Raw genomic sequence first — 25053 nt, forward strand, 5'->3', positions numbered from 1 at the left:
TCATAAAATAAGGGCTCCAATACCTCCCTCTCTATTCCACAAGGCCTTCCCCATCATGTGTGTTTGCTCTTATTGTGGACATACTTCCTGACAAAGTTCAGTAGAAATGCCATTTATTTCCTGCAATTACACCTTGTTAAGTCTTATGTTTGTCACATCTAGTTTCCAACTGCTTTTTGCCTGGAATACTAACTTTCATTGGCATAGGTATTTGAGTTGGTTTTGTCATAATGCTTTTACACTTGGACTCTTCTCATGTGTTTGTTCATTCCCCCACCCTTGCTAATAAGATGCTGGCCTTTGCCAGACATTCCTCTTTGATTTATAGTTTCAATCTTCCCATTCCCAAGAGCAATTTTTCTCCTTTTTACTAAATTATTTAATCTTATTTAAATGATCTTACTAGATTTTGGCTGAAGAACCCAATTTTCCCTAATGGAGGGAAGTGAGCTTGAGAGCATTGCATTTCTTTCCCTTGCTATAAACCATGTCCAGATTGAGAACTTCTCATCACAAGGGTATTTAGAATGGTGGGGGGGGGGCTGTTCAGTGATTGGCACAACCCTATTTTGCTTCAATACATCTGGCTCATCTCAAACTTATTATTATGCAGAATAAAATCTCTGTATTTTTCTCATCAACTTTGTTTCTGCAATAATGAAGTCTGAAAGGAAGTGAAAGTACCAAGCCCTAGTCTTTAAGATAGGAAGCTGCCTTGTAACAAGCCAGAGCAAGGAGCAGTGTGGTGGGAAAGTACAACATCTAGCCTGTGTGCATGGGGATGTGGGCTGGGCATGTATGTAAGAAGCATCTACTGGATCAGGCCAATGGGCCATCTAACCCAACACCCATCCTGTTCTCAGACACTTGTAGAAAATGTGCAGGCAGGACAAGCACAAGCGAGATCTTCCCTCCTGAGGTTTCCCACAACTGGTTAAAAAAAAAAAATCTCCATCAACTTTCTCCATGCTTTCTTTAATTTAATATATCTTGTTGGCTTTCTTGCCTTTTTATATGTACATGCCAGAAAAAAATGTTTAAGGCTAGGCAAGACATACATTAATGAGAAAGCAGCAAAACAGTTTGTGCATTACAGTACATTCGTGTGCTTCCTTCCACAACAGGTCCGGAGGGTGGCAGCATGTTTTCCGCAGTGGCTCCCCATTTGTGGAATGCTCTCCCCCAGGGAGGTTCGACTGGAGCCTTCATTAGACACCTTTAGGAGTCAGGCAAAAATGTTCCTCTTTAACCAATAATAATAATAGTAGTAAATTGCAGAAAGTCTGTGTCTAAGTCAAGGACAAACTGAGTAAAGGAAATTTCTTTGAGTGAATATGAAAGAGGATTATCTCAGGTAAATCTTATACTAACTTCATTGTCTCTGCTTATAAGGACAATTTCTTCGTGGGTGTTCGTCAGGATGGTAGGACCACCTTTTACTCAGTTCAACCCTACCCAATATGTGGAATCATGGTCGCTACATGAACGTCATTCTGCAGTTGATACAAAAAGCAGGAAGCTATCTAAAGAGGAGGTACATTGCAGGATATGCTTAACATGTGGCACTTACTGCAAGATCTTCATGGTAATGACGCCTTTTTTCCCTACAAAAAAACACTATTATGGTGGTCCACCCGCAGAGGCGAATGGATCCAATGGGTTTCCAAATAGTTCTGGGGGATTTTCTGGCTGATATAACTGGTGCTCTTGTCTAAGATGTGGCTGACCTCTGGGACATCTAAATGGCTCAGGCTATTATTGAGCACCATCTCCCACTTCATGGAGCCCGTTAGGCTCCTTGGTATACTCCTGACCTTTAGGCAAAGAAACAAGCTGGGAGATAGCTTGAATACAAGCAGATGAAAATCCATTCAAATGCAATTAAACACTGGTGAGGGCTCATCACTTAATCTATCTTGGGCAGTGCAGTGAAGTCAGCAAAGACTGTGTTGACTTTCTTCGAGAATCAAAGTCTAATAAGCAACACTACTAGTGTTATTTCTGTATGAAGCGGTATTTGGATATAGTAATGTAGGAACTGTCACGAAATTAAGAGATGCCCTCTTCTTGGGAGAAAAGCAATGACAAACCTACACAGCATCACCTTGCCAACAAAGGTTCGTATAGTTAAAGCTATGGTTTTCCCGGTAATGATGTATGGAAGTGAGAGCTGGACCATAAAGAAGGCTGATCGCCAAAGAATTGATGCTTTTGAATTATGGTGCTGATGGAGATTCTTGAGAGTCCCATGGACTGCAAGAACATCAAACCTATCCATTCGGAAGGAAATCAGCCCTGAGTGCTCACTGGAAGGACAGATCCTGAAGGTGAGGCTCCAATACGTTGGCCACATCATGAGAAGACTCCCTGGAAAAGACCCTGATGCTGTGAAAGATTGAGGGCACAAGCAGAAGGGGACGACAGAGGACGAGATGGTTGGAAAGTGTTCTCGAAGCTACTAACATGAGTTTGACCAAACTGCGGGAGGCAGTGGAAGACAGGTATGCCTGGCATGCTCTGGTCCATGGGGTCACGAAGAGTCAGACACGACTAAACAACAACAATGTAGGAATAATATGTAACTAGAAAAACCTCAGATATTACAGAAAATAATCTCATAATAGAATATTGAGGGAACATGGTAGACAAGAACTTCTAGGTAAGCACTGCCATCTTGTGGGTAATTCAAAGGCAAAAGCTACCCCCCAAAATCATACTAATTGAAATGGCAAATATATTTGGATAAATCACTTTGTGACTGTGTTTTAGAAGTTGATTAATGACTTAACTGTAATAATAATTCAGCTAATTCTGCAGTTACTATTCGGACCGTCTATTCACTTTGTAAAGCAAAAAATCCTTCAGGAAAAAATACAGAATTTCTCCCCCTTCAAAATACGTTCTCAATCTTCCACCAGGACCATTGAGAGAGATAAAGCAGAAAACACATGGACTCATCGTGATTTCTATATTGATTAGTGTGGTCTAAATGTCCATGACCACTAAGAATTTATTTTCTCCAATATATTTCAAGACCACTGCCCAAACTATCAATGGGCAGCCATGTTAAATACTCTTGCAGTAAACGATGAGCCTCATAGTACCTTATAGGCTCAATTTTTTTTTTACCAAAGGTGGACTTTTTGTTGATTAAAGCCCACATCATCATACCCTGTTATTAGATATATCCTTAAGTCCCAAAGAAAATAAACTGTGGCACCAAACAACCTTGATATAAAAGGCTATTACCATTTGTTTACTGGGGTGTGAAAAGGATAGATCACAATTCTTGAACTGAATGCTGAGCAATGCATTATCGTTATTAAAAGGCAAGAGCTCTCTTCCCAGACCCAGAGTATTAGTTATGCCTTCCAAATGCACCCAATATGCACTCTTACTTGAAGCATGTAAAACCCCTTGGTGGACTACAAATACTCTTAATATTTTTATCTAGAAATCTATTAAACACAACTCTGGAACCTACTGAAGAACTTTAAAAATATATTTTAAATAAACATTCTACTACTCCACACGGGCTATCAAGCCTAGTTTTCTTTTTATTCTATGTTACTGCATTTTGAGCATATAGAGTATTGCCTGTTTTCATTTAATATATTTTATCAATCCACTAAGTATTTCTGGGGCATTTTAAATTCCTGAGATTTTAGGGGCTGCCACTGAATATCTGCCTTTATTTACTATGGCAACCCAGTCAGATGGGTATAGTACGAATATGTTGGCTGTTCTTCTTGTTATTAATGCAGTGTTTCCCAAACTTAAAATAACCATATACTCCTTTTGTAAGTTTAGACTTAATGGTGTACCTCTTCTTGGAAGACTAATTGGGGATAGTTTTAAATACCATTTTATACAAACTAAATTCTGGCATATATCCTTTTGAAACCCTTTCGTGTACCCCTGCAGGTACAACATTTTTCTTTTTTTCAAAAGGCATCATGAACCCCCAAAATACTTCATCAGCCTCTCAATAAAAAGTGGTGAATAAATTTTTTTAATAAAAAGCTGACCTTTACGCTTATTAGTTACCCACCCTTAACCCCTAAGGTCCCAGGCGGTCTCCAACATCCAAGAAAGACCCCAAGTTGCAAATGATTTAACACAGAAAAATATAGTGGGCTCCTAAAAAGCAAGGATAAAGAGGTGTGCTGAAGGTGCAGGATTGAGACCAACCTCACTCCTAGAACAATACCTAGTTCAAAAATAGTTTTTTAAAAAAATCATAAAAGGTATTAACGGAATTTAATTGAAATCTAAAAAGGGGAAGTGGCGATCGCACTGTACAGAAGTTTACATTAATTTTCTTTGCTAATAAGCCTCAGCGTATTTTTAATTTTTTTGCCACGTGCTCTACCGCTCTAACTTTCAACGTTGAAACGCCTGTATGTTCCAAGTATGGTTTTAGTTTGCACCCAGAGAAAAAAAGACACCCCCAAACAATAAAAACCTCTCCTTATGGGAAACAAGAATTGATCCCTGCTTCTCCCCGTTATTAACAAAAACCCACGAAGCTCCCTAATCAACCTTCTGCCACCGTGAAAGGAATTGGGGGGGGGGGGGAACCGCTCAAAGATTTCACGCATGCGCGTTTCCATAGGCCGCTAGAGGCACCAGAACGCTTTACGGCCCATGGGCGCCGGCGATAACGACGCTTGCCTTGCTGTTGGCCCCACCCCCTTTCCTGATGCGCACGCGCAAGGGGGGAGCGCCCTCTCTTGCCTTGTACTCTCGCGCGACGCGAAGAAGGCGGAACTGGATTTTGAATCAGGTGGCGGGAAGATCGTCCCTGAGGAGAGGCGAACCGCGAGTTGGTGGTCGCCGCCGCCGCTACCTGTTTCCTCCCGGAGTCCGAGCTCAACCCCCGTCGTCTCGTCCTCTTCGAATGGCGAAGCAGCAGAGCCGGGAGCAGGGCATCACCTTGCGGGGCAGCGCCGAGATCGTCGCCGAGTTTTTCTGTGAGTTAGCCGGGAAAGGAGAGGAAGCGGGCCGCGGGCGGGTTGCTCCTAGGGGAGCCGCTTACTTTGGAGTAAGCCCCACTCAATCCAAGGGGCTTTACTTCCGAGTAGGGACGCCCGCCTAGGATCGGGAGGAGGGGATGTTGCTGCGAGGGAATGATGGCGCCCGAGCTGGAGGGTAAGGAGCGGGACGCAGCATAGGCCATCTTCGTTTCTTCTCTTTTCCTTTACTTCCCCCCACGTTTGTTTGTTTATTTTACACAAACATCCTGTCGCTGACGGTATAGCGCCCCACAGCGTACCAGCAAGTTTGCATCGCAATATAAAAGGGAAAAAAGCCTAAATGGCTATGCGTGGAGTAGCTTTCCAATGTAAGGAACTCCAGGCTGCAATCCTGCACTCGTTTGCCCGGGAGTAAGCGCCCTTGAAAAAACGTGCTTCTGAGCAGGCACGTGTAGTATTGCGCTGTCAACTTCCTTGTTGGTTGTGTACAGTAGTTCACAGAAGCTTGTAGCTATAATATATACATTAGTGTTAAGGTGCCACAAGACTTTGTTGTTTTAGATGTTGATAGTCACACGCAGGCCTGTAGCACCATGCTGATGAGTTTTCCCAGCTTTGTAGACAAAGCACTGGATTGCACTGCCTGTTCTCCTTAGAATCCTTATCTGCTTTCATTTTAAACTTTATATCGAAAAGGGGTGACTCTTTAAAATAAGCATGCTTATTCCAATTTGTCCACTCTTGGGACAGTTATGAGCATTTGTGGTTTGGCTTAAGCTTGCCTTCAAGTTAGTATCCCTCAGCCATAAGCCTTTGTAGCCACTAATTTACAAACACTTGCCATATTACTTCATCTAATTGAAGTATTGTGAGAGAGCAGCATTACCTTCTTTTGAATTTGCATAAGTCCACCTGATATCATTTAATCAAGTATTCTATGAGCTGTGGAATTTCAGTTCTAGGTGTTGGGTAAAATTATGATATGGATAGCAAACATAAAGTTGGAGGTATACAAATAACCTACCACACAAACTTATGTCTAAAGAAGATTGCTTTCATTAAATAATAAACAATGTGAAGTTATGTTTTAAAGGTAACAATGTAAGATTTTTGGCAAGTGTAGCTTTAACCTGCCCACTGCAGTATTAAAGCAGAAGTTGCACTGACCAAAATAAAAGCACGTGTGCAATTATTAGAGTCCTTATCTGCTTTCCTTTAAAACTTTATGTCGAAAAAAGGGTGACTCTTTAAAATAAGCATGCTATGTGTGTTACTGGTTTGTAGCCACAATAAAATAATAGACTGCTAATTCCAATTTTGTCAGCCAATAGCTTTGGCACCTGGCATGAACTCTGCCCCTTGAGCCATTATCTCTGCCCTGCAGAGAAGATTGCCACTTATAAAAACAGGCACATGCTATGCTTTCTGCTGGAAGCAACTGAAGGAATTTAAAAGTAAGGTGATGGTCCTTGTATTGTTAACACTTGAATATTTTTTCCCTTCTAGCATATGGTATCAACAGTATCTTATACCAACGTGGGATCTATCCTGCTGAAACATTTACACGTGTTCAGAAATATGGACTTACTATGCTTGTAACTGCAGACTCTGAACTTAAAAATTATCTGAACAATGTGGTGGGACAGCTAAAAGGTATTTTTTATGATTTCCTGACAGTTTTCTTATTACTGCATAGAGATTAAGAAAACAACACAGTAGCTCAACAAATTGGCCAAAAAGTAGTTTTAGAACTTTCAGCAGTTTCACTTAAAAGAAAATATTGTTGTCAAAATTGCACAAAGTAGATGAATACAAGATCTTTCTTTGCATGACAGTGCCCATGTGCTCTCAGCAAAATCTTATGCCACTTCTTGTTTCTTTTCTATTCAATCACTTAAAGGGCAGACATCAGAAAAGCAGGGTTACTAACCTTTAAAATCATAACAAAAGAAAAATGTATTGTCTGCCTGCCTAAAAACCATCAAATATAGGCTCAGTTAGACTTACATAGGAAAGGGTTCCACAACTGTGTTCCTGCCAGTGAAAAAAACCTGTTACCTTTTACAGCCAAATATTCCCTCCTTGATTGTGGAGCTCAGAACAGGCCTTCTGGTGGTTCATTTGTTAAATTTATATTCCTTCCAAAGGATGCCAGGGTGAGGTCCTGGTTCATATGGAAGCAGGAGGCCATTCAGATACCCTGCCCTCAAACCTGGACCTTATAGGTAATAGCCAGCACCTTGAATTGGACCTAGAAGCAAACTGGAACCAGTGCTGATGGAACAAGACTGGTAACATGATCTGAATAGTGAGCACTAGAAAGCATTCTGGCCACCAAATTTTGCACTGATTGTAGTTTCTAAATGCTCCTACAAGGGCAGCTCCTTTCAGTAATCTAACGTGGAAGCAGCAATTGGCCAGATTTGTGTTCTTTAGGAAGGGACATAACTGGAGAATCAGTTGAAGCTGAGCAGACACTTCCTTTTTAAAGAAATGAAAGGTAGATAAACTCATCTGTATTGGGCTTTTGCATCAGTGAAGTGCTGTTTCTGTAGTCTCCAGAAGATAGTACATAGGTAAACACTCCTTTATTCTTAGTGTCCTTTTTCATGATGGGAGCAGTTAGCAGGAACCTCAATAATGGGTGTTGGTAATACATTTGTATTACCTTTGTAATTTGTATATACCTTGCATATATGGTCCAGAACTCTGAAATCACTACTGCTAGATGGGAGCAACTGGTAAAGCCTGAAGCCATATAATAAGATCAGTTTGTGTAGCAAAACATACCGTGGACTCGCAAGCAATTTAGAAAAACAGATCCACTACCAAGAATACAGAAGTTGGCCATTCCTCATGTATAAAATTAAGTCGTCTCATTTAGTGTCCAGTCAAACCTCAGTTGTCGAATGTAATCCGTTCCGGAAGACCTTTCAACTTCCGAAACATTTGACAACTGAGGATCAAAGGGCAAAGTCAATGGAGAAAACCGGAGCAGTTACTTCCGGGTTTTTGGCGTTTGCAAGCCAAGGTTTGACTGTATAGAAATACTATTTGAAATTTCTATTTAGTTGAAGCTTTGGCATAATTCTTGCACATTAGGCTTCCTACATCAAGTGTACCATGTGTATCCTATAAACTGCAGGTTGCCTGTATAGTTAGTAGTTTGCAGAAAGGCAGTGGTAGTGTTTATTTCAGGTGGTTTAAAATGTTTTAAGGGTGTGTGGCACTGGGACTTCTGGGAAGCTATTTTTCATCTTGCTTTTTTTCAGAATGGCTCTATGAATGCCTAGTTCAGCGGCTAGTGGTGGTGATCTCCAGTAAAGAAACCAGTGAAGTTCTGGAAAGGTGGCAGTTTGACATTGAATGTGACAAAGCTGCAAAGGATGAAAGGTAAGTGCATTCAAACACCATTGTTTCAAACAATGCAAAATGTAGGCATTTATTCAGCTTTGTATTCAAATTGTGCTCCTCCCTCACCCCAGGTACAAAAAAAAGTTATTGCAAATTGTGGTGACAACGTAATTGTCTTGGAAAGATGGATGATATGGATATGCTTGTGGCTATAGATACATAGTTGCCTCCTTCAAAATGGGTACTTCTAAAGGGGGAGACATGGCTTGCAAATGAGCAAAGCAAGGGTCGTGCTTGCAAAGTGGTCAGCTAGTCCATTCTAAGGCCTGGGGTATCAGCAGCAAATGCACACAAGTAAAATGCTATAGATGTAGGCCAGGAGTGGGGGGGGGGGAGATTTGACAGGCAGACCAGCTCCTGACCTCCACCACCTTACCCCATCCCCATGGACCATTCTGACAGATGGGCATGTCCTGTCAATTGCATGACATCAAGTGACCCAAAATAAGCTTTTCCCTTTCATCACTGCTCTGAATTCAGCAAGCCACACTTTATAGTTAGGTATTGGCTGTGCTTGGAGTAAAGCAAAAGTCCAAAATTCTATAGCCTAGCACATACCTGCCTGAAGTGGTCTTGCCAGAAGTGTAATTGTAAGGTTGCTAATTGTTCCTGTCCCACCTCTGATGTTGCATATTACATCAGGTGTGAAGTAGATTTAGGGCCTGCCAGGCCTAACTTGGCCTACAAGCCAATGGTTCTTCCTCCCTGGCACAGGCTATGGAAACCTGCAAAGCAACCACACCAAACATGGCATATAAGTTGGACCAGTGTATATTTACTATGCAAAATACTAATAGCTTTGTTAATTTACGATGTCAGACTTCTTGTTTAATGACAGCTTTTGATTGCTATTTTAGTGCACCGAGAGAGAAATCTCAGAAAGCTATACAGGATGAAATAAAATCTGTTATCAGACAGATAACAGCCACAGTAACTTTCCTTCCTTTGCTAGAAACAACATGTAAGTATCTTGTCACTTGATGCTCTTGACAGACTGCAGCAAATGTATTTGGGGGCTTATTCATAGTATAGGCTACAGAGCAAAGAAAAGAGTACAGCGACTTGATACGTTTTCACATACAACCTAATTTCTGTAAAGAAGTGCATTGCCAAGCATTTAAGGGATATAAACAATTTATCTGGAGTAAGGTTAATGAGTTAATTTTCAGATGGTGCCATGTTATTTTATAAAATCTGAGTGGGCTGAACATCTCCAAAATAGTGTCTTCAAACTGGATGGTGTTGTATTCTTTCCCTGCTCATGCTCTCCTCAGCCTTTTCTCAGTGGTGCTGAGATGAGGTGCAACACCTATTGGAAAGAAAATAGGGTGGGATAGCAGGAACAGTTATAGGGTAGAAGGGAAGAGGTTTATCACCCTCATCCTGCCCGCTTCCTCACACTTCACAGCAATTCAAACAAGCAGACTTCTGACACCGCTGCTGCTTGCAGAAAATGCTGTCAAAAGTTCAATGAAAGTGATTCACATTTAATTTGACTTAACATAGATGGGGTCTTTCATGGGAAGGCTGCAAGTGTAGTGGGCTGCATCAGCAAAATTGTTTGGAGGCACTAAAACTAGTAGTATGGCAATGACCCTAAATCTGGTGAACACTTGTTCAGTAAACTGCAATTCTGATAATCCAATTTCAACATATTGTAGTTAGCCATCAAGTGATGGATATGAATGAATGATCCAGTCCTAATTTGGTTCAATTAATGTATTACTGCAGCATTAATACAGAAAAAGTATGAATGTGCTTGAATTTTAAATAAAAGCATACAATTTTATTGTACCCTTAAAAATGAATTTAGAATATAGGCATGCAATATTAATCCAGCAACACTGGGTTTTTCTTGCAGGTGCATTTGACTTGCTGATTTTCACAGACAAAGACTTAGATGTTCCAGAAAAATGGGAAGAGTCTGGTCCACAGTTCATTGCTAACTCTGAAGAAGTTCGTCTTCGTTCCTTTACAACTACAATACACAAAGTCAACAGTATGGTGGCCTACAAAAAGGACAGCTTCCCCTGACTGCAATTAAGACTGTACATAAGCTTCCTCTTAACTTCTTTAGCAAATAGTAATTACATTCTTCATAGATCTTTTGCGTTCCAGTAAAACTAACAGGGAAAACATGCTTTGTACATAGCTTAAATATACTGTGGATGTATTTCTAAGAATGAATGCTGAAATCCTGTTCTTTGATATGTGACTGAATTTCCTCATTCTGGTTATTACAGGAGTGTGGACTGAATGTTTTAAAGTGTATTTTGTAGGATAAAATAAAGTAGAACTTCAACTGATCTTTGTATCATAAGTGTCCTGTATAACTGCCTATATTTACTTAAAGGTGAGTCTACTGCCAATAAACTACTTAATTTTGTCCGTGTTGTGGTTGTGGCTAGTGTTAGCAAGAATATTGCAAGACCTGAGGGACTGGAAACATCAGCTTGATCACAGCCCTGCATACAGCTGTTAGGCTGAGGACAGCTAGGACTGGCACCAATGGAAGTCTTTTCCTAGTGATTTTAATTGTGGTTGAGAATTTTCACTTGAATATTGGCATCTATATATACACAGTCATACCTTGGTTCTCGAACTGAATCCTTTTGACTTTCAAAAACCAAGGTGTGGCTTCCAATTGGCTGCAGGAACTTCCTGCACTCAATTGGAAGCGTCAGACATTCGCATCCCAAAGAATGCTTACATACCAGAACACTCACTTATGGGTTTGGGGCATTCAGGAGCCAAAATGTTCGCCTCACAAGGCATTCAACAACCAAGGTATGACTACTGCCATCCTGACAAATTCTCTAGCTTAATTTCCCCCTCTACAGCTCTACTATTGGCTAATGAAAAAATCATATTTTTTCCAAGCTTATTTATGCCAGGAGGGTGGACAAGGGGAGATAGTTGACATGGTGAGAAGTGTATGAACTGGGGTGAGCATGTCACCTTTTGCTATAACCCTTAATACCCTGAAGAAAATGTGCCCATCAATAGGAAGAGGGGAGAATTGTCTCAGGAAAAAGTTCCAAATACTTCCAACAGGAACTGCTCATCTTTTCAATCAATAGTTTACAAGCTTCAAAAGCCAATAGTTATTGCATTTGTCTGGCATATAAGAAAGCTCCACAAAAAGCAAAAAAATAATAAATCTTTTTATTCAAGACTTTACATACAAAAGTTGTTCAAGGACTACATTCAAAGTGGCTATTTTAGACATGGGCTGACCAAAGGGTTTGACAGGAGAATTAAAGGCATCAACTAGTTGCCAGCCAATTCAAGCAATCTGGGAAGAGGATCCTGACATGTTCACAATATTCCTGCAGAGGCATTTCACCAGGTTTAGATCATCTTAGGTTTCCTACTCTGTAAATCTTAAAAATGCCACTTTTGTATTCAAAAGGCATAATGAAACCATGCAAAAAGCAGTGCTGGGTTTCAAAACATCCTCACTATTTGTAAGCAATATATTAATTTCAGAGGGCTGTGCAAGTGGAATTCCAGGAGTTCGTCCATTTTTCCATTCTGTTCTATGCACAGGGTAACATCTAAATCACATCTTGGGTACCTTCCAACTCAACTATGGAAGTGCAGTTTCAGCATCACACAGTGAGACAGAAAGGAACAGAACTAATGTCATGTTGCAGTCTCAGGTACATCATGGAGTACAAATAAATATCTTCCAGAACATCCTTAATAACGCTCATAACAACCTGTTAGAAAGTAAGTAAAACATGCAAAATTAGAAATCACTATAATTATGTTTGGTGCCTACTGAAGAAAGCTGTTGGAAAAATATTAAGAGCAAATATTTTTATGACAGCTGGAAAAAAGTATACAAGTTGCTGTTGAGAGTTAAATTCATTACTGTCTAGCAGACAAACATGCAGTGTAACTGGAGGTGGAATCCTAAACAGTTTAAAAAACAACCTCACAACACTGAGAACCTAAGATAGTGCTTGGAATTAACTGCTCTCTGAATGAATTGGGTTTATGCATTGCCAGTTAGTTATGCTTTCATAGTATGTAAGGACCTGAACTGACTGGAATTTTTTCCACCTTTCTCTGAAGCATATGACCTACTATACGCAAACCATGTGGATTTGTATAAAGTATGATCCACTGCAAAGTAAACTTTTAGTCCTGCCCTGTTTTTTGCATATGACTTACTAGGATCTACCAGAAGCTGCCAAACATTAGGATAACTTAATATGAAGTCACACGAACTTGTCTCATTCTGGCCCTGACCATCACCTCATCCATCTCTGTACCACCTACTCTACAGGAGGTCCAACAAAAAGTATATTCCATCTCTGCTACCCAATCTTGCAAATTTAAGATGCTGAGGAGTTAAACTTCAGATTTATCACTCCCATCTTCTGGCTTCCAGCGATTGAAACTTGATGATTTTGGCTTCCTTATCTTCCTATAATTTCACAATCCAACAGCAGAATGAATAATTTTAGATGCGGTCCACTTTTCTGAACTTCATAAGGAATTCCAAGACCATTTTTAACATATAACTAAGCAGTAACTGAAATCCATAAAAGCCGGTCTTAAGAGCACCCACCTGAGCCTAGTTCAAATGACGAATGAGTTGGTTGATTCCACTACCTCGAAATCCAGTATCGCCAATCTCTTTATGGAACCCCGCTTTATTGCGGGCGGCGTGGCGAGCTACTGACAGGTGGAATGGCCACAAGAAGTTGTTGACTTCATGAAAGTGTTTCCCAGCTGAGTAAATTTCATGAATAAGATCTTCCAAACAAATAATACCAGACTTTCCTAAGAGGGAGAAATGATTTTAGAAACACAGTAGCATCCAATTTCTTTGGTCATTTCACTACCCTTTCCCTAGATCACAATAAAGCATATGCTGCCCCAAAGCTTAGTGTCCTCCCCTACATTTAATCTCTTACCCAAATGCTCCTCTATCAGAATGTTGTCTGTCAAAGCAAGCTTTTTCTTATTGACCTTTGCATGGCCTCGTTTCAGGATCAACTCTCGAATAGATTTCAGGTTCGGATAACTGTGTAAACAAAATTAGTGGTGATGCTGCTGGAGAATTTTTCAAAAACTACAAGATCCTTCCAAAATGGCAACTTATTTAGTAAGTAACTGCTATTTAGCTCCCAGAGAATGGCCACAAACTAGTCATTTTACAGCACAGTATGTAAGTTTCCTACTTAACTTGTTTTTAAATACAGTGGTGCCCCACTAGACGAATGCCTCGCTAGATGAAAAACTTGCTAGACGAACGGCATTCGTCTAGCGGAAGCTGCCCCGCAAGACGAAAAAGTCAATGGTGCTGCTTCGCAATATGAAAAATTTTCATCTTTTTTCCATTTAGCGGAGTGTGGCTGTCATTGCCGCTTCGCTAGACGAAAAACCCGCTAGACGAAAATTTTCGCAGGACGAATTATTTTCGTCTAGCGGGGCACCACTGTACTCCACTATCCTTAGAACATACCTCTTCTCAATGGGTCACAAGGTAGAGGACTAGTCAAGATCTGTGCAAGCTACTGCTCCAAGACAGAATGCATTGTGGCATGTATTTTTATAATCTATTTTGTAGTTCAGTTACAAAGTGGATTATTGCAGCATTCACGCCTAAATTGTTTTCGAAAGACAAATGCACAAAATCTTATTTGAAGCAGACTGCAAATGCCACCTGATCTGAGCCCAACCACTGTCACATGATTAACCCCCTGCACAAATGTATATAAAGCTATAAACCCACCTTCATGCAAAACGTCTATTGATTTCAACAGATAAAAAGACCCACACTAAACGTATTAACGTAGTTGGATATATGCAATATCCCGGTAAGTCTCATTACAATAAAGTTAATGGCAGCAGTCCAGTTTACTTTCACCTTTGATCTGTAGTTGCATAAAAATGCTAAAACTAAATTATAAATTAAAGAGTGTGGAGGTTTATCCCTCAGCTGGAACAATCAGCTGCCCCTCCAGCCCATTGTTGATCAGATTGTCCTGCATACCCTTGAACTTCAAATCCAGGCAGCTCAGACAAGTCTGATGAGAATGATTTACACCTGGATTGAAAACCTGTGTCCCTTCAGACTTTGTTAGATTTCAACATCCTTCAGCCCTTGCCAGCATAGCCAACATTCAGGGTTGTGGGCACTGCAGTCCAATTACATCTGGAGGGACACAAGTTACCGGTAGCCACTCTCCAGTTACCGGTACATTGCAATATTACGACATTAATGTAACAGAGAAGCACAGCTCATAGTTATTTCAACATGCACTATCAGTTTACATACTGCCACTCTCAGGTACTGCTCACTGAGCTGCACATCTGTCCCTGGCAAATCCAGGCTCACAATTTCAGCTATATTTCAAGTCCGGCTAATAGGCCCTGGATGATTGTACCATTTCCAAAGGCAGCAGTATCACACACATAGAGAGAGAGAGAGAGATCCCATCCCCATCCTCAAAAAGGTCACAGAAAAATAAATTAGCAGTTTTGTACTTGCCAGTTCATCTTTCCTAACATGCCAATATTAGCATGCAAAAAAGAAATCTACTTAACTCTTTCAAAGTTATGCCTTTTATATTCATTTCATTGCCTTTAACCGTCCGTCCAACACACACAAAAATAAAAGTTGTACTAACCCCCATGCCACGTACGGCTCCACAGTTCGCAGCATTTTCAGAGATGTTGGTGTCAATTTAACAAATGTGCCACTGTAAATCTTTCTCAACCGTAGCCTCTGTATGACATGCCGCACGCGTAGGCTCACACCTTTAATTCTAAATCAAAGTAGAAAAAATCAGCCAAATTCTCCCCTTGGACAGAAAGCGCCAGAGTAAGCAGCCACTCCTTTAACATCAGTTGTGGGGTGGGTAAAATCATAGCTGTAAAGGGACAATAAGGGGCCTGTTTCTCTGCAAACTGGATTTGACAGTGAGTGCAAGCCCCAATTGCCAAAGCAAAAAGTGCTTTGTTGCCCAAAGGGCCTTTGAAATCATGCCATTCTGTAAAGGAAAAAGCTTCACCTGGTGTCATAATGACATCCGATGGGTGCTCCTGCCTACATTTTGAAGTGCACTATGGGTGTGGGAAGGGGGACATCAGGAACCCGTCACATCGTTGGATCAAATTCCCTACCCTTGGGCTTAGCATAGCTTCCCCAAACAAACCAAAAGCAAGAAGCCAAGGTTTGTTCTTATTGCTTTTATTCAGTGTTCAGTTCAAGAAGGTTTTTTTGTTCTGTCATAATTCATCAATACCACCAATTCACTGTTCTGCAAACATTTAAAAAAAAATCCACATAATCTGCACTAATTGGAAAAACTAGAATGAGCAAAGCAGTGGAAACCAGCAGATTGCTGGAAAACTAAGTTAAAGATGACAAACAGATGCTTACTCTGCAATCCGTACAGCAAAAGCCAGTTTGTGTCCCTCGGGCATTAAGAGCAGCTGGGGCTTATGTTCCATGCGCCTCAGACGGACATCATCTCTGTGTTTCCGATGAGAATCCCGCAAAAATGTCTCAAGACGTTTGAATTTGATTTGTTTTCCTTTCTGATGCTACAATAAGGAAAAAAATTTTTAAAAGACATGCCTTTATTTTAAGTCACTATTTGCATACTACTCAATTTAGTACATAATGGTCAACATGCTCAGCATGTTTTTTTCAGTACAAAATGTTCAGTACAATGACATGCCTGCTGTTGTACAGCACTCCAGAGTATCACAGTTTTGTATCTTTGGGGTTATGCCCTAAAATACAGGGAAACTTATAAATGAAATAAAGTAATAACAGGATATGAACTTCCAATACATCTATTCATAACGTGTTTTATTAGCAGCCGCAAAACACACAATATACCTGGCTAACATGTGGCCTACTGTTATAACTGGAAAAAACACTTACCGGTACTCCCTTCCTAGATGACAGCATAAGAATATGGGAGCAAGCACACCTGAGTGACTGATAATGTAAAGGTCAAGTAATTTATTGAAAAACTGAGCATTTTCAATATATATCGATACAATAAGTTGCAGGGCAATGTCTTGTGTTGGAAACAGTGTAGTAGCAGATTATCTTAATTTAACCTAACCTTATTTCTGCTCTCTGAACTGAAATACTTATGTGGTTACTTCTTTTTCTTTTTAGAAAAAGGGCTGTATTTCAGTTTAAGGAGCTTAATCTACAATTGGGGCAGGCGAGTTACCATGGAAAAGTAGATGGGATGTGATAGAATTTGGAACTTTATATCAAAGATAGCATCCTAGTTTGATTCAGTCACAAAATGGTTCAAGCAAGTCTTGGTTACAGAGGAACTTCAAGAAAAGGGTTTGATAAAGGAAGGGCAGAAAAAGTCATTCTAAGAATAAGTTGTGAGGGAGTACCTATTCTTACAATACTGGAGAGGTGAAAAGGGTGGTAATACTTCCTACAAATCCAAGTAAGCAAGACTACATCCTTCTAAAGCAAAAAGATATACACCCTTGATTTCTACCACTTCTCTTCCCAAGCATTTTAACTGAAACATGATTTTACATTACATGCATCATTTATCTAACATTTATTACAACTGGCCTTATCAAGGGAATTCCTGCCTGAGTTGATCAGGTGAGCGTACAGTGTCCTGACCTACAATATGCCTCCCCTACCTTTCTTTTGTCCAGCAGCGCCTGCTTTGCTTGGGTGGCCTTGATTGCTTGATATGCCTTTCTTTTTTTCAGTAGATTTTCTGGCACCCGGGGAATCTTCTTTGGTGGTCTAAAACACAAGAGTTTGAACGGGTCAGACAGAACACAAAAACAGATATACCGGAAAGCGATTTTCACACATTCATATACACAATGCGTTGCACAAATAGGTCCTATTCAAGGACTTATTCGTTCTAGTAAACATACACACAGACTCCTAGAAGCGGTCGTTTTCCATATCGTACAACCTCCCTCCACCGATCAAATACAAAGCACTGTGACGCGTATCGATTGTTCTTACAGGCCTCTGACTATGCCTCCATCCAACAAACAAAGCAGAACCCCAAGCCCTCCCCGAGGATGGACACGGATTCTATCCCGATCTATTTCTTCCCCCTCGAAAACTCACTCAGGCTCCGCCATCTTTCCTTGCCACCTGTGTCCTGTTTCGATCCACTACGCATGCGTACCCCTCCCGGAAGGAAGCGTTTCGCATCTCACGCACAGGCGCGTCGAGGCGCTGCCCTAAAATGGCATGGTTTAAACCGTTCTAGAATCTATCTCTATGGTTCTCGTTCCCAAGAGATACTGTATACGGTAACTCTAGCGTTATAGAGCTAAGAAAATTTAGTAACCCATCTCATTGTGCGAACTTCCGGGTTCATTTTTAAACATAGGTTCCATCCTGGGGAGAGCAGTGAGAATTGCCCATAAAAGGAAATACACGGATAATTCAAAGGATTTTAGGGTAGCTGTCATAAAGCAGCAGCGCTCAGAAGAAGAAGGAAAAAAAAAACCAGTGGAAAATACAATTCCCTCCCCTTCGTGTCTTATTTCGTGTTGAAAAAAATGATCTTCAGTTTTAAACCCTTTTTTTAAATGTGCATGCTGCTGCCTTGTAAGAGTGAGGCGAGGGACGGTGAATGACACATGCTTTACAACAGCCTTGTAATGTAGTCTAGTATGGATATGTTCCGTTAAGGCATGTTAAAAAATACCCCCCTAAAAAAAACAAACCCACTACTGTTTATACGAAAGAAGAGCTGAGTTATAAGAATAAAGAAAATTCCTGAGTTTTGCTGCTGTTTTTGCAGCAGCGGAGAAGGGGACTTGTAAAATGAGAGCGTTTTCGCAACTCTCCCATTTCCGCCGGGCGGGCAGCTGGGATTATTAAAATAGGGAGCTGTCCTCCTCGTGGTCATCCACCAGGCAACATCCCTGGGAGGGAGGTGAGTCGGAGAGAAGAGTTCAATGCTGTGGAGCCCAAATGTGATTTGAAAATTGTGGTGTGGCTCCTGCCATGGCAGCATTCTAGGGAACGAAGTTATTTGACTTGGAAGTTTTCATTGGAGGAAACAGGAGTGGTGATTATTCTAACACTTGAGGCCTAAATTATTTTTATTGATTTACGGTCGAGATATATCTATCTATCTGTAATGGGATCTTAAGGGTGAAGGGTGGGAAATTAATAACTATTATAATGAAAGATATTTGCCAATTATATAGAACGACTCAAGTGTTCAGAAAGCACTTAAAAAAATAGAGCACTTTACATACACAATCTTTCAGGTATCAGGGAGGATCTTGGTAGACGTCGGAAATCGTGGCCAAGCAGACAGTTTTCTCTGTGGCATCCCCTGACCCCATTCCCAAATGGGGCAGGTGGAGCTATGCATCATTCTCACAGGGATACTTATCCAAATATAGTGTACATATTTAAGATCTAGAATGTGTTTTCTGTAAATCAATGGACTGCTGGATGGCCGGCCATGGTGAAGGCTAGGACAACATGGCAACTCCATGCAGTGGACCAGATTACTGGGCATCCTAGGCCAAGAAATCCCAAAATGTGATAGAACTGTATTTATGTTTGCCACAACAGCAGGTAGAATTTTGATAGCTAAAAACTGGAAGACAGAGGAACTACCAACGATTGAAGAATGGCAGATGAAGATGATGGAATATATGGAACTTGCTGAGATGACCAGGAAACTCTGTGACCAGAGGGATGACGCAGTGGGATAAGAATGGAAGAAATTTAAATTGTATTTGAAAAAGTATAGTAAGATTGAAATCTAGAAGGAATTTGGAAGAAAAGTTAGACTACAGATTTAGAATTATGTTAAATGTTAAGGAAATGTGAAATAATGAATTAGGATAATAGTTGAAGAAATGGATAAGATATTTTTTTAAAAAATGGTTTGTATAATGTAAAGAAATTACTAAAGATGAATAACAATGAACGCAGGAAGGGCAGACGTGAGGAAGTCAAATAACAATGTTAAAGGAAGAAGCAGTTTTTAAACAAATAATTTTTTGTTTTTCATTTTTGTAGTTTGTAGTTTGTAATAGTTTTTTATTTTTTGTTTTGTAATGTGTTTGTAATGGTTGTATTGGTTTGTTTTATGTATTCTGTTGATATTTTGAAAAAGTTAATAAATACATTTTTTTAAAAAAAAAACACAGATTGGTGCTCTCACATATTCATACTGGCTAAAATGTATTTTCATCCTATTATGTTAGACCACATTGTGTAATCTCATAATAACTCTTCTTATATCACAGCCAAATGAACAAGTGTGATAATGTTTCATTGCTGATGCAGCCTTATGGACAGAAAAGCTGTGATGCAGTGCAGCATCATTCCAAATAGGCAACTGAACTTTAAAACCACAAGATCCTTGATGCTATGCAACAGCAATCAGAATCCTGTACATTACAATATTATGGAGAGCTTGAACTGTGTCAACCTTTTTTTTAAAAAAAACAAGGAATTGTGAAAATGAACATATACCGTAATTTGGCAAACTTTGTCATAACCAGTGGATTTTCAATCGAAACCATCTGCAAGTCATCCCAGTGACTTAACAAATGACCAAAATAATAAAAATAAAAATTTATCCCCATCTCATTATGGTAACTGCTGGGATCATTCAGCACTGATAATGGTTAGATCTCTCTTGCTTGTGCTATAAGCTTCCTAGGAATGTATTTTAATCATGGCCACACCTTTTAAATTAGCTTTAAGAAAGGTTGACAGGTGTTCCACCTTTATTTTCTTAACACTTAAATATGTGTTTGCCAAGCATTGTTTCTACCCCAGAATGTTAATGAAGTTGACTATCTCACTTTGCAGGTGCAAATTAAATCCAGTTGCTCCCTCCAATGTCTCCTCTCACAGTATATGTAACTAAAGAAAATTTGGATCTCCATAAATGTGACCATGGTAGCCTCATGCAATGAGATTAAATGCTTGTGCTCAAGTACAGCAAGTCTCATAAACTATACTGTAATCAAATGGTAAAATTAAGTATGCTTAAGTCCATCAAAATCAATTGACTTAAATGTACTTAACTCTTGTGTTGGAGTATGGCTTTAGTTATGTCTGCAGTATTCATCTTCAAAACTCCCATCTTGGATAATTTTGAAGCAGGGTGACTGTGGAAACTACTGTGGGGTTTTGTTGGGAGCTGAGAGAATTTCTCTCCTTAACAATTTTGCTTTAAGTAGGATTTGATTTGATTACATATTCCCGATCTCTTTGATTAATTGATGTAAATTTGTATAAACATATCTGGTGTAAGAGCTCTGCCATAAAGTAACTTTATCCTTAGAGACATGTAATCATAATATAAATATTATATTACAAATATTGACATTATAGTCAATGCAGGTATTAGGGTCATTTGCACAGCTGTGTATATCTTTCTGCTCCTTCCAACAAATCTGTAATATTCATTGAGCAATTTTTTTGGCAACAATACATGTGCTATGTTATGAAAAATAATACTTTCAGTGTGTAGCGTTTCCTTCATCTCAAGTTATTTTTCCATGCTGTGCAAGTAATCTCATATCCTTTGTTTTGTGGGATAAGAGTTTAGGTATTGATTCTCACAGGAGAGCAAAACAGGCAATAGGATCTGGATAAACTCATCCTAAGTAAACTTGAAGCAATACATTTATTTTTGCTTTGCATATTTTAAAATCTAGAGCAGCTGATCAAAAACTAATCATGGAAGATCCGCATTAAAACAAGTACCCAGTACATTGTTGCCTTCTCCATGAACAGGTAAGGAGTTCTCTTGTGGGGGGGGGGGTGACCAGTCAAATATGTGCACCAATTAGACAGCAGATAGCCAAATATTTGAAGGCAAAGCTGGAACAGACGCATTGCATGTGCAAGTTCTTCTATTCAATCCCTATTCATTGTAACCCACTCTAGTTGGGACCTGCTGGTGAAAAACAGATAATCATAATACTCATCACCATCTCCAGTTTAGGAGATTCTCTGATGGCAGAACCGAGAAAGATTTTCCCCTAAAACCTTTGATAGCTGATTGCAGAGAACATAAGCAGTGCAGTACTTGGCTAGATAGACCAAGGATCTGACCATATACATTCACACGTGTTACCTGCATCACATAGCTCTGTTGCCTGAGTACATAAGGTGTAAGTAATTTGTAGAGCTGATTGGTGTCTGTTTGTTCCTTACAGAGTGGGGTTGCTAGTGTGGGGGTTACTGGGCAGGGGTGTGTAGGGTTGCAGGGGGGCTTTGTAATAAAGTGGTACCTCTGGTTACGTACTTAATTCATTCCAGAGGTCCGTTCTCAACCTGAAACTGTTCTTAACCTGAAGCACCACTTTAGCTAATGGGACCTCCCGCTGCCGCTGCGCCACCAGAGCACGATTTCTGTTCTTATCCTGAAGCAAAGTTCTTAACCTGAAGCGTTATTTCTGGGTTAGCGGAGTCTGTAACCTGAACTGTATGTAACCCAAGGTACCACTGTACATGTATGTGTATATATGCCTGGGGTTTCATAGGATGTATCCATTAGGGGGCTCCCTCTACAAACATTAAAAGTCCTGATAAATTTTCGCTTCATAATTTACAATGCATGCACACCATATCATTTTGCCAGCAATTGTTTCCAGAAGCTTTAAGGGGGCAGAAGAACTTTAAGAACTTTTGAGCTGTTGCTCAGAACTTCACCAACCCAGAAAACTTTTCACAGTCTGCCATCTCACCTCCCTGCTCATGTTTCTCTCGATTTCCACCCATGTGCATGAAGACCTGCCAACTGAGGCAGGCTTTTCTTAACATCTAATGTAGAGGATGTGAATATGTCCAAGCTGCCTTAAGGGCACAGCCAGCTGGCTATATCCCAGCTAGCGTCTGCCACCACCTCTCCACTCTCCTGAATTCATGAGTAAAAGAAACCCTCACTAAGAGCTCCCCAGTCACCACTAAGGATGGAAGGCCACGTTCATTTCAGTTCTGTTTTTCATTTTTCCAGCCTCAAATTCAGTTCTCCAAATTTCTGCAGCAACTTGTGAATTACTATTTTTTTAATCCTCATAAAAATTGTGCAGCATTTTAGCATGAATTTCTCTTAATAAACACATTTTTGTCTGCCAATATATATACATTGTTGCTAGCAATTTATCCTAGCATACAAATGCACTTTGTATGATAATTTCACTAATACGTTCATTACTGCACTGCAAAATTTGGATTTATTTGGTTCTCATCTTGCTTCAGAAAGTATGAATTTGATAGATTCAGCTTAAATGTGAACTGAATCCAACCCCTCCCCCCCAAAAAAATCTCCAAGTATAGCGTCAAGGGAAGTAATAGTACCATTGTATTCTGCCTTGGCCAGACTACATGGAGCAGTGTGTCCTGTTCTGGGCATCATAGTTTGATGTTGATGATGATGATGAAGATACTGTTTATACCCCATCCATCTGACTGTGTTTCCCAGTGGCGGAGCTTCATACTCCAGCACTGGGGGGTGGAGAGCAGGTGGGGGCTGGGCTGGCATGCGTCCCAGGGGTGGGGTGCGCCTCCCACAACAGCATGGCACCCAGTGCGGGTGGGGAGCAACCGTGATACCACCCTACTGGGATCACACTGCCGGGGGCGGGGTGCTCCCCCCCGCACTACTCTTCCTCTACCAGTGGGGTTTCCTCAGCCACTCTGGGCGGCTTCCATCAAAACATAAAAAATAATAAAATGTCAGGCATTAAAAACTTCCCTGAACTGGGCTGCCTTCAGATGTTTTTTAATAGTTGTTTAATTCTTTATCTCCCTTACATCTGACTGGAGGGCATTCTACAGTGAGGCTGCCACTGCTGAGAAGGATATTGAGAAGTTGGGATGTGTGCAGAGGGTGACCAAGATGATAAATGGGGTGGAAACCAAGCCTTATGATAAATGATTGAGGGAGCTGGGTATGTTTAGTCTGGAGAAGAGAATAATAGCAGCCATCTTCAAATGGTTGAAGGCTGTCACATGGACGATGGGGTGAGCTTGCTTTCTGCTGCTCCAGAGGGCAGGACCCAAGCCGATTGATTCAAATTGCAAAAAAGCTGGTTCTGACTAAATACTAGGAAGAACTTTCTGACGGTAAGAGCTTTTCAACAGTGGAACAGATTACCTACGTAGGAAAGTGGTGGGCTCTCCTTCATTGGACATTTTAAAACAGCAGTTGGATGGCCATCTGTCAGGAATTCTTTAGCTGTGATTCCTGCATTGCAGGGAGTTGGGATAAACCCTTGGAATTGCCTTCCAACTCCACAATTCTGTGATTCTACGATTTGGTGCGTAGGATAATAATGTACACAGTCTTGGTTACCCCATCTCAAAGAATATATTTTTGATGGACAAAATACAGAACAGAGTGACTAGCAAATCAGATATGCTTGCTCCTAAGTAAGTCCCACCGAGTCAAATGGGCCATACTCGAAAGAGTGCTTAGGACTGCAGGCTGAAATTTATAATTGGGGTGGAGTTTTGTTCATATTTACACAGAAGTATGTTGTACTGTGAGTCTCCTCCCAGATCAGTATACGTAGGATTGTAGACTTAGGTTCTTATCCATACCTTTCCTTCTGTTTCTCAAAAAATGGTCATACTTTCTAGTTTCTTTTGATTAATATACAGAACAATTCTTTGGACACCTTCAAGGTTCGCCCCCTCTCTTGCCAGAAACTACTCTGAAGCTACAGACGGCTGAAGTGATTACCCTGCAGCTGCAGAGTTATATAAGCTCAACCCCATAAATTTGATGCTGCTTTAATAAGCAAGGATTTGGACCTGTCATTCAGCAGAGAATATTGAGGGTGGCTGCATTCCTTTTGGGGAGAAAAGAAAAGTTTGCTCTTTGCATGCAGTACATTAATCAGGAATTATACTCTTTATATTAGATCTGTTCAAATCATGTAAAGCCAAATTACTAAATCTGTTCAAACAAACAGGTGAACAGATCAGGTTTCGCTTGGCGCCCAAATGACAGCACCAAGCAAATTTGCAATGGAAGGAAGCTCACAAATGGGTGCCCCACATAAAAAAACTCTCTTTGGTAGCCTGCCATCTGAAGGAGGTAGGATCTTTTTAAAGGACTTATTGGAGGAGATTTTTAGAATAGCATTGCTACCATTCATTACCACCATTGGTAGTACTTTGTCCTCTATTTAAGGCCTAAGATAACAAGAATGGTGAGTTTATGCTTTCTGGAGCAATATTTTTGTCTGCCTGTCTATATTTTATTCTATTTTAGCCATCATTAAACCAATTACCAATTTCAGTGTGAATTGGACTTGCACTCTGCTTTGACTAGAGCTATTGCACTAATGGACTACTCACAAGATTTTCTGAACCAGTAAACAAGTGCTTAGGATGAGATGCATTGAATGCTGAGGAAGTAGAAAGGAAATCCACGGTTTTAATTTTTATTATTCCGAAATAGAAGGTTAAGGAAATATGATGTGCTCTTCAAAAGTGTGACTTTTGTACTGTGTGAAATAAATCATCATTAGCAGTTTGGTGCCAATTAACAAAGGAAATGAATTGTGAGGGCATGCTGGTACTTGGCACTTTAGGGCAGAATTAATTACAAGTGCTTAGAACACCTCTGACCTATACTAGCAAAAAGTTTGAAACTATGGTTAATATGTACAGAGGTAGACA

The 25053-nt window shown here is 40.3% G+C and overlaps 2 protein-coding genes across 3 annotated transcripts; one reads left to right on the forward strand and one right to left on the reverse strand.

The window, feature by feature from the left end:
- The first annotated feature begins 4732 nt into the window (after nucleotides 1-4732).
- On the forward strand, nucleotides 4733-10776 carry MAD2L1 (mitotic arrest deficient 2 like 1). Its single transcript, XM_033160599.1, has 6 exons — nucleotides 4733-4801; nucleotides 4858-4973; nucleotides 6483-6629; nucleotides 8249-8369; nucleotides 9248-9351; nucleotides 10252-10776. The coding sequence occupies exons 2-6, from the start codon at nucleotides 4901-4903 to the stop codon at nucleotides 10422-10424; spliced, it is 618 nt and encodes a 205-aa protein (XP_033016490.1). The 5' UTR covers nucleotides 4733-4801; nucleotides 4858-4900; the 3' UTR covers nucleotides 10425-10776.
- Nucleotides 10777-11783: 1007 nt separating this feature from the next.
- On the reverse strand, nucleotides 11784-17621 carry RPL7L1 (ribosomal protein L7 like 1). Of its 2 annotated transcripts, none has more exons than XM_033160628.1 (7): nucleotides 17494-17621; nucleotides 17046-17154; nucleotides 15793-15956; nucleotides 15038-15175; nucleotides 13319-13428; nucleotides 12970-13184; nucleotides 11784-12109 (listed from the first exon to the last, which is right to left on the reverse strand). In XM_033160628.1, the coding sequence occupies exons 1-6, from the start codon at nucleotides 17505-17507 to the stop codon at nucleotides 12976-12978; spliced, it is 744 nt and encodes a 247-aa protein (XP_033016519.1). In that variant the 5' UTR covers nucleotides 17508-17621; the 3' UTR covers nucleotides 11784-12109; nucleotides 12970-12975. The 2 variants fall into 2 exon arrangements, with proteins under 2 accessions (XP_033016519.1, XP_033016520.1); XM_033160629.1 differs by having other exon boundaries at nucleotides 11784-12112.
- Between the last annotated feature and the right edge of the window lie 7432 nt (nucleotides 17622-25053).

Source organism: Lacerta agilis, chromosome 9 (assembly GCF_009819535.1).
Source record: "Lacerta agilis isolate rLacAgi1 chromosome 9, rLacAgi1.pri, whole genome shotgun sequence".
NCBI classification, from domain to species: domain Eukaryota; kingdom Metazoa; phylum Chordata; class Lepidosauria; order Squamata; family Lacertidae; genus Lacerta; species Lacerta agilis.

What these genes read in the sequence shown, in the direction of transcription:
- MAD2L1 (XM_033160599.1), top strand. Translation starts at nt 4,901, where the DNA reads ATGGCGAAGCAGCAGAGCCGGGAGCAGGGCATCACCTTGCGGGGCAGC. An exon ending in TGTGGTGGGACAGCTAAAAG is followed by an intron (nt 6,630 to 8,248) that starts GTATTTTTTATG and finishes GCTTTTTTTCAG; the next exon opens with AATGGCTCTATGAATGCCTA. An exon ending in TCCTTTGCTAGAAACAACAT is followed by an intron (nt 9,352 to 10,251) that starts GTAAGTATCTTG and finishes TTTTTCTTGCAG; the next exon opens with GTGCATTTGACTTGCTGATT.
- RPL7L1 (XM_033160628.1), bottom strand. An exon ending in TTTGCTGTACGGATTGCAGA is followed by an intron (nt 15,176 to 15,792) that starts GTAAGCATCTGT and finishes ACTTTGATTTAG; the next exon opens with AATTAAAGGTGTGAGCCTAC. An exon ending in GAGCCGTACGTGGCATGGGG is followed by an intron (nt 13,429 to 15,037) that starts GTTAGTACAACT and finishes TTGTTTACACAG; the next exon opens with TTATCCGAACCTGAAATCTA.